The sequence below is a fragment of the Thalassophryne amazonica genome, chromosome 9 (genome assembly GCF_902500255.1).
Source record: "Thalassophryne amazonica chromosome 9, fThaAma1.1, whole genome shotgun sequence".
NCBI classification, from domain to species: Eukaryota; Metazoa; Chordata; class Actinopteri; order Batrachoidiformes; family Batrachoididae; genus Thalassophryne; species Thalassophryne amazonica.
The window spans coordinates 79,735,496-79,744,542 of NC_047111.1; the positions used below are offsets into that span (position 1 = coordinate 79,735,496).

General features: G+C 37.2%; 1 protein-coding gene across 1 annotated transcript in view; it reads right to left on the reverse strand.

The window, feature by feature from the left end:
• Window positions 1-3,304, reverse strand: part of LOC117517478 (GDNF family receptor alpha-4-like) — a 129,337-nt gene extending 126,033 nt beyond the window's left edge. Inside the window, exon 1 of the mRNA XM_034178510.1 lies at window positions 3,048-3,304. Coding sequence (XP_034034401.1) covers window positions 3,048-3,102 — 55 coding nt within the window. The 5' untranslated portion in view covers window positions 3,103-3,304. The remainder of the gene's footprint in view (window positions 1-3,047) is intronic.
• Window positions 3,305-9,047: the final 5,743 nt, after the last annotated feature.

Sequence of the window (9,047 nt, forward strand, 5' to 3'; positions counted from 1 at the left end):
TTAGCACACCTCTGATACATACATGGTACAGTGATTTGTGTCAGTAGCATGGCCCAAGCAGAGGGTCACCCCTTTGAGTCTGGTCTGCTTGAGGTTTCTTCCTCAAATCATAAGAGGGAGTTTTTCCTTACCACTGTCGCCTGTGTGCTTGCTCTAGGGGTTGGTAAGGTTAGGCCTTACTTGTGTGAAGGGCCTTGAGGCAACTCTATTGTGATTTGGCGCTACATAAATGAAATAAATTGAAATTGAATTGAAAAAGTGTAAAAAAAAAACCCAAAACAAAAGCAAAAAAAATAAAAAATAAAAAACCTGGATGCTACACCATCGTTTCCTGCAGACAGACGGATGCCAGGTGGATAGTGATTGAGCGCTCCAATTCTGTCTTTCTCTATGAGTTCAGATAAGATTAAGAAATGGTGTGGTCCACTTTTGTGATGTCTGAAATCATATTACAAGAAGTGATGAGAGCTGTGAGAGGAAATGTATTCTGCATGAACTGACTTCAGCTGAAGGTAGTGTGGACAACCACATTACAAAAAAATGCAAAACACTCAGTTTCTTCTTGAGGACAGAAGATGACTTAAGAGCTAAAGTGACATAATTCAATATCGATAACTGCAGACCACAGTGGTTTATGCTCCAGTGGGGGGTTTCACATCCAACCGCAGTCACATTGACTTTATGATTATAAGTCATTTCTCAGGGGTACCAGCTTAATGTGTGTGTGTGTGTGTGTGTATACGTGTGTGTTCTGTCTGTTGTTTTTTTTTCCAGAGATGTTTCTATGCTCACAGCTAATCCAAGCATTAGTGTGTGTAAAAAAATAGATATATATATGTGGCTTCTGGATTCATTTCTGAATGTTGTTTCCAAGATCTTTTCATGTGAAGGAGGTCAGTATTTTGTTCAACAATTCATATGGAACAGTTCCATTATCTGAGATGGTCCAATCAATACGTGAGAGATGAACAGCTCTCTTTGGACTATGTCCAAGCCAGAAGTAACACATACGAACCTATGATGTCATCCACATGTTAAATAACCAATGAGAGAAGCGTATTTGTGGTCCTCAAGTGCTTTTTAAGGATTCTTCAAAAGTTTCACAACACTGTTATGAGCTGGGAAACTGAAGATATCACCAAAATAAGAGCAAATCTCACCGAGGACTAGAGGTGGAGCCAGATGTCCATGTTTTGTTGTTTTTTGTTGGCTTTTTCTTGGTACATTTTATTCTTTGACACTATCAAAGTGCTTTAAGCATTTTGAAGCACTGAATGTTTCTTTGAATCAGCTGGTTCATTCAGTTGTTTTTAAAGGGGGGTTTCAATAATAAGGAATCAATTTGTGAAACAATGACTCATTTTCTGAACCAGTTGTTGAATTTAATGTTTTGAGTATTCCAAAAGACAGAATCAGTTTTTCAAACAATTGCTTCATTTGGCATTTTGTGACTTTTGAAGCAGTGAATTAGTTTATGAAGTAATTGCATTAGTATTTTGAGCATTCAGAAGCAATGACTTTGTGTAACGTTTCTTAATTTATTGAAGCATTCTTAACATAACATTTTCCCACACCATTTTGAATTTATTGGGTAATGTTTGCAAGGCATGAACTTATTTTCTGAAAAAGTTCCTCTTTTTTTTTGGTAGGTTTTAGTTTTTGAGTATTTGCAGAACCAGAAAGTCTCAACTGTACATTAAAAATCACCATTACACTACTGAACTCTTTTGTAGAAGTAGATTTCTCAAGCAACCTTTCCATTTCAAAATTTCAAACACAGACCGATGTGTTCATTTCAAATCTTTTAGCGCACTGAACCATTTTCTGAAGCCATTGTTTTATTTGGTGGTTTGAGCATTTGGAAACACTGACTTATTCCTTGCACTGGTAACAGCACAGCAAAAATGCAGATGAGTGAGCGAGTGAGTTCATCCCAGCCAGCTTATGTAGGCAATAACTCAAAAACACCAGATGCCATCATCTTGTAACTCACCATATTAAATGAGCACTAAATGAGGATGACATCATTGGACTGTGATTACTTTTGATGCACCATCAATCAAAAAAGCACCTTTTTTGCCTATGTAATATCTCATAGATCTGCCACCTGCTGGATGCAGTGCCTGCCTTTCCTGAAAAACAGCTAACTGAGCCATTTCATAGGTGTATTTTATCCCGCTTCATAGGATAAAATACAAAACAGAACAAGCAAGTGAAACTGGAATTAAAGAATGGATAGAATGTTTGGCTGGCAATGACACCAAAACTTTTCATTGGTACTGCAAATTAGTGACGACAAACTCTAAAGTCTCTAAGGAAAAAATTTGCAACACCTGTGTTTTTGAAACATTGCCAGACTCACATTATTAGACTTGCTGAACACTGACACCTGCTGGACTGCTCACAAATATGCATATCAAATGATACATTTCATACTTAAATGATATGTAGCTTGGTGCTTAAAGTAACTGTTCCACTTAGTTTTTTGAGCATGTTGAGACAGCGGCTCATGTTCTGAAGCAAGTGCTTCAATTGAATGAAACAACTGCTTATTTTGTGTAAAAATTAAAAGACCTTTTTTTCAGAAGAAATTGCTTCATTAAATCTTTTGAAAAGTGAATTATTTTTTGAAGCAACTGACTCATTCAATGAAAGCATTTTTTTTAGAAAATCATCCTTTCTGCTTTGATTGCATGCAGAATATTTCAAGAGAGGTCTAAACACAAATTCCATCCCTTAGCTACTGTGAATTCTATATTTTCATGAAATAATAACTTTCTATGGTTACACATGAAAAACATTTGTGTGAATTGTATGAATAGGTTACCCCTTTATCAAATTACAGTCTGAACAATAGACTTCTTTTTGCAGCAGCATTTCAGCAACATAAACAAAAATCCTGCATCTGTTTAGCTTGATGGCTTTGATACAATAATTCATTTACCTTTAGTGTGAATGAAAAGATCTGGCACTCTGACAGCGCATGAAAGAAAAGCTGTTTCTGTAACGATCTGACTGAGTTACTCCTACAAATATTTGCTCCTCACCCTGCAAGAAGACGTGGAGCAGAAGTCCGGCGATCATCATGCTGTCCGGGGACATTGGAGAGTTTGGTTCTGGGAAACTCACACCGGCGTTCTTGCAGCTCAGTGAGCCGTCTCCTGCCTCATCCAGCTCCCTGCGCTCTGCGCCCTGCGCGCACTGATCGGACGCGCTCTACACAAAGTTGGCACAAGTGGAAAGCGCGCACTACTGAGATCCTCGTTGTCCCATTTATTTTTCCAATCCTCGATGTATTGAAGAAGTTGGGGCGGAGGTGTCTACATCCAAAAAGTTGTATGTCGGCGGTTGAGCTGCGTCTGAGTGCGCGGTTTGTGTTGGAGCTCGGCAGCTGGAGAGCGCACACAGCCTGCGCCGAGCTTCTTCTGTTAAAGGCGCCGTGGGGTTGGATTAAAGTATCCGACATGAGTGGGGGCTGCTGCATATTTGTGGCATCGACATCATCATCTTTCACGAATTCACAAATGTCTCTTTCTGTGCTTTTAGTCAAGCCTGCAGTCACACCGCCTTTTTCCATTCATATCATCTTACAGCACGATTTGGAGTGTGAAATTTTAACTTGTTCCACTGCAGCCGACCCGTGGAGAGGACGCGCCGCTTCACCGGACGCGATCCATATGCAATGAGAAATAAATACATCTCACCTGTATATAATAAACCTGCTGCCCCTTATTTACATAATCAGCTTAATCAATGCTGTAAACAGATTGAAATATACTTCTTTTCTAGAAAAGTGCTCCAGCTTTTCATCTATTTTTTTTTTTTTTTTTTTTTTTTTTTTTTTGCATGTGTTTTATAGAAAATAAAGCTCTCTTATTCCTCGTGTTTTCGTCTGCGCATCCGGTTTACCACTTTAATATCACAACAGTTTTCTGAAGTTTGCAGACTTATGTGGCAGTGTGATGGGCACATCTTTTTTTAAAGTAAAAAACAAATAAAAAAATTTAAAACAAGCATCTCAAAAAGAAGATTATGGGTAAATGCATCAACCCTTAACCAGTACAAGGCTACTGTTCTTAAACTAAAAACTCACATTTATGAGACCTGCCTCACAACCAACTGTATAATGTAATGGGAATCATTAACAACCCCCCCCCCCCCCCCCCCCCCCCCCCCAAAAAAAAGTGATTCAAGATCAGACTATTTGCAGATTCTGATCTCCTTTTACAACTTCTGGTCATGCTGTATGATGGCATAAAGGAGGCTCGAGTGTGATTACACGGCAGCAGCGCCACCCGGTGGTTAACTCTGTGTCTGAGGTAAAATATGAGGGATGACTGAATGTGATATTCAGTCATTCTCTTCAGGCCCAGATCCAGACCTGTTTGGACCAATGCAGTTGCCTGCATGCTGCCTAAGGGAAGCATGTATAAAGTGAATAAAATTGTTCCTAGCACAGAACCTTGTGGAACTGCATAATTAACCTTAGTCTGTGAAGAAGATTCCCCATTTACATGAACAAATTGTAATCTATTAGATAAATATGATTCAAACCACCGCAGCGCAGTGCCTTTAATACCTATGACATGCTCTAATCTCTGTAATAAAATTTTATGGTCAACAGTATCAAAAGCAGCACTGAGGTCTAACAGTACAAGCACAGAGATGAGTCCACTGTCTGAGGTCATAAGAAGATCATTTGTAACCTTCACTAATGCTGTTTCTGTACTATGATGAATTCTAAAACCTGACTGAAACTCTTCAAATAGACCATTCCTCTGCAGATGATCAGTTAGCTGTTTTACAACTACCCTTTCAAGAATTTTTGAGAGAAAAGGAAGGTTGGAGATTGGCCTATAATTAGCTAAGATAGCTGGGTCAAGTGATGGCTTTTTAAGTAATGGTTTAATTACTGCCACCTTAAAAGCCTGTGGTACATAGCTAACTAATAAAGATAGATTGATCATATTTAAGATCGAAGCATTAAATAATGGTAGGGCTTCCTTGAGCAGCTTGGTAGGAATGGGGTCTAATAGACATGTTGATGGTTTGGATGAAGTAACTAATGAAAATAACTCAGACAGAACAATCTGAGAGAAAGAGTCTAACCAAATACCGGCATCACTGAAAGCAGCCAAAGATAACGATACGTCTTTGGGATGGTTATGAGTAATTTTTTCTCTAATAGTTAAAATTTTATTAGCAACGAAAGTCATGAAGTCATTACTAGTTAAAGTTAAAGGAATACTCGGCTCAATAGAGCTCTGACTCTTTGTCAGCCTGGCTACAGTGCTGAAAAGAAACCTGGGGTTGTTCTTATATTGTTCAATTAGTGATGAGTAGAAAGATGTCCTAGCTTTCCGGAGGGCTTTTTTATATAGCAACAGACTCTTTTTCCAGGCTAAGTGAAGATCTTCTAAATTAGTGAGACGCCATTTCCTCTCCAACTTACGGGTTATCTGCTTTAAGCTGCGAGTTTGTGAGTTATACAACGGAGTCAGGCACTTCTGATTTAAAGCTCTTTTTTTCAGAGGAGCTACAGCATCCAAAGTTGTCTTCAATGAGGATGTAAAACTATTGACGAGATACTCTATCTCACAGAGTTTAGGTAGCTACTCTGCACTGTGTTGGTATATGGCATTAGAGAACATAAAGAAGGAATCATATCCTTAAACCTAGTTACAGCGCTTTCTGAAAGACTTCTAGTGTAATGAAACTTATTCCCCACTGCTGGGTAGTCCATCAGAGTAAATGTAAATGTTATTAAGAAATGATCAGACAGAAGGGAGTTTTCAAGGAATACTGTTAAGTCTTCAATTTCCATACCATAAGTCAGAACAAGATCTAGGATATGATTAAAGTGGTGGGTGGACTCATTTACATTTTGAGCAAAGCCAATTGAGTCTAATAATAGATTAAATGCAGTGTTGAGGCTGTCATTCTCAGCATCTGTGTGGATGTTAAAATCGCCCACTATAATTATCTTATCTGAGCTAAGCACTAAGTCAGACAAAAGTTCTGAAAATTCACAGAGAAACTCACAGTAACGACCAGGTGGACGATAGATAACAACAAATAAAACTGGTTTTTGGGACTTCCAATTTGGATGGACAAGACTAAGAGTCAAGCTTTCAAATGAATTAAAGCTCTGTCTGTGTTTTTGATTAATATATATAAAGTCAAAGGGGTCATAAATAACCCCGCTCTGTCATATTAGTCGCTAAAATAGCTTGGTCGCTTGAGGAATAAAGGAGCAAGACGCTCATATCCTGGATCAAAGGAAAATGCCTGAGTTTGGCTTGATGTTTAACTGTGTTAACATGGGCTAAGTTCTCTTTAGGTCAAGGTCCTCCCATGTAGTTCTGGGCTTTCTCAGAATCATCCTTACCCCATGAGGAGAGATCTTGCATGGAGGCCCAGAGAGAGGAAGACTGACAGTCATCTTGTGTACTTTCTTCCATGTGGCCCTGCGACAGACTGGCATCCTGTCCAGGGTGTACTCTGTCTCACGCCCTATGACTGCTAAGATAGGCTACAGCCCCATGACCCGATCTTGGATAAGCGGTTGAAGATGAGTGTGTGTGTGTGTGTGTGTGTGTGTGTGTGTGTGTGTGTGTGTGTGTGTGTGTGTGTGTGTGTGTGTGTGTGTGTGTGTGTGTGTGTGTGTGTGTGTGTGTGTGTGTGTGTGTGTGTGTGTGTGTGTGCATTACATGTCACATGTGCTTTAAAAGAAAATATTTTACTTCATTTCAGACCTTCAAAATGACAAGGAAATGTACATCAAAATCAAAGGAAAGATTGCAGATGCTAAAAGGGAAGAAAAGTTAGGAGCTGAAGAAAAGGAATAAAAATTGGCAAAGCAAAGGTGAAGAATGAAAAAGTCATATCATTCAAAAACGGAAGAAAAAGAAGAGCCCCTGCAGGATTAAAAAGAAAGGGCATCCAAGATGAGGAAGGAAACATTCAATCCAACAATAAGTGCCAGAAAACGAGCTGCTGACATCCTTTATGTGAAAGACAATGTAACAAAAAATATATTGTCTGTAATCATGATAGTAGCTGTCTTTCGCAATTTAATAGTTGTGGTCAATAGTAGCATTTATTGTTACATAGTGACGGGTAGTCAAGTCACTGCTATAGTCAAGCAAACTATAGCTCAGCTTTTAATACTGTAGTGCAGCAAGAAAAGTCAAGAATATATTGATCATATTTGATTTGAATGTATTCTGCAATAAAATTACATAAGAATACATAAAAAAATACTGCTGAGGATAACACAAGAAAGCTTACGATATGGATGCTTATTTGCATTGTGGTCCTTGAAAAAAAAAAACAACAAAAAACAAACAAACATACATTAAAATGAAATACAGTAATGGAAAAGCTCAATGTGTTGTGGAAATACATGAACCAGACAATAATACTAGTAAATAAAATAACAAACAATAAAAGTTATAAAAGGGCATTCTTGAGTAATAGCTCTAAGCAATTCACATACAGACCAAGCAGCTAGTCAAGAAAAACAACAAAAATAGAAAGACTCAAGAAATGGACACTAATAATATAAAATATATAAAGTAATATAAAATATAAAAAGATTCCTTGACTAGAACTTACAATACTAGTTAATAAGAACTGCTTAACTAGATGTTTAAACACATGCCTAGAAGCAATTTCACGAATAGACAGAAGAAGACTATTCCATAATTTAATCCCAGTAAATGTAAAAGATGATAAGCCAAAAGACTGTACTCTAGGGACGTTAAAAGACAGATGACTGGACCTTGTCTCATAAGATGAAACATGCGGAATAAAATTAGATTTAAGGTAATCAGCTGCAAAATCGTGAACAACATTGAATACATGGTTCAGTTTAAGCTGATCTACCTCTTTTCAACTGGCAGCATATTAACCTTTACAAACTGGTCAACTCCAATGTGAGTCATTGGAGAGGCATTTAACAGTAATATTATTTTTCAAGCATGCAAGGTATCAAAATAACAACTGGAGATATTTAAAACAATATTAAGCAGATATTAAAATCAAAGTGTTATGCCACATTCAGGTTTACTTCTGCATATAAAATTTAAATGGCTGCAAAATGAGAAGCATAATGCTGGCGCCCTCTACAGGACAACTTGAAAAGATATTGAAAGGGTACATGAAAATAAGTTTCTGGGGGTGATAATAGATGATAAGATAAACTGGAAGACTCATATAAAACATATACAAAGTAAACTGTCAAGAAGCATTTCAGTTCTAAACAAAGCGAAACATATTCTGGACCACAACTCACTCCGCATTCTTTACTGCTCACTGGTTTTACCATATTTACAGTACTGTGCAGATGTATGGGGTAATACTTATAAAGGTACAACACAATCACTATCAGTCATGCAGAAAAGAGCTATAAGTATTATTCATAATACTGGCTATAGAGATCATACAAATCCACTATTTTTACAATCCAAATTCTTAAAATTCACAGACTTGGTTCATTTTCAAACAATACAAATTGTGTATAAAGCAATAAACAATTTACTTCCAGCAAATATTAAAAATATGTTTTTTAACAGATCAGGGGATTACAGTCTGAGGGGGAAATTTAATTTAAAGCATCAGTGGGCACGAACAACATTAAAAGGTTTCTGTATTTCTGTCTGTGGGGTGAGGATGTGGAACAGATTGGGAGTGGGGCTCAAGCAATGTCCAAGCATGAACCAGTTCAAACAGCGGTACAAAAATATGTTTTTTTCTAGGTATAGGGAGGAGGAAGGGTAATGAGGGTTAGGGTGTTTTTGTTTTTTGCTTCGGCTTGTAAATATATAGTATTTTGTATGTAAGTAGGTATGTGTAGGTGTATATTTATGTTTGTGTATATGTGTGTATATATATGTATATGTGTATATGTGTATGTATGTGTATGTATGTTGATGTGTATATATATATATATATATATATATATATATATATATATATATATATATATATATATATATATATATATATATATATATATATATATATATTGATATCGGTTTAGGTGT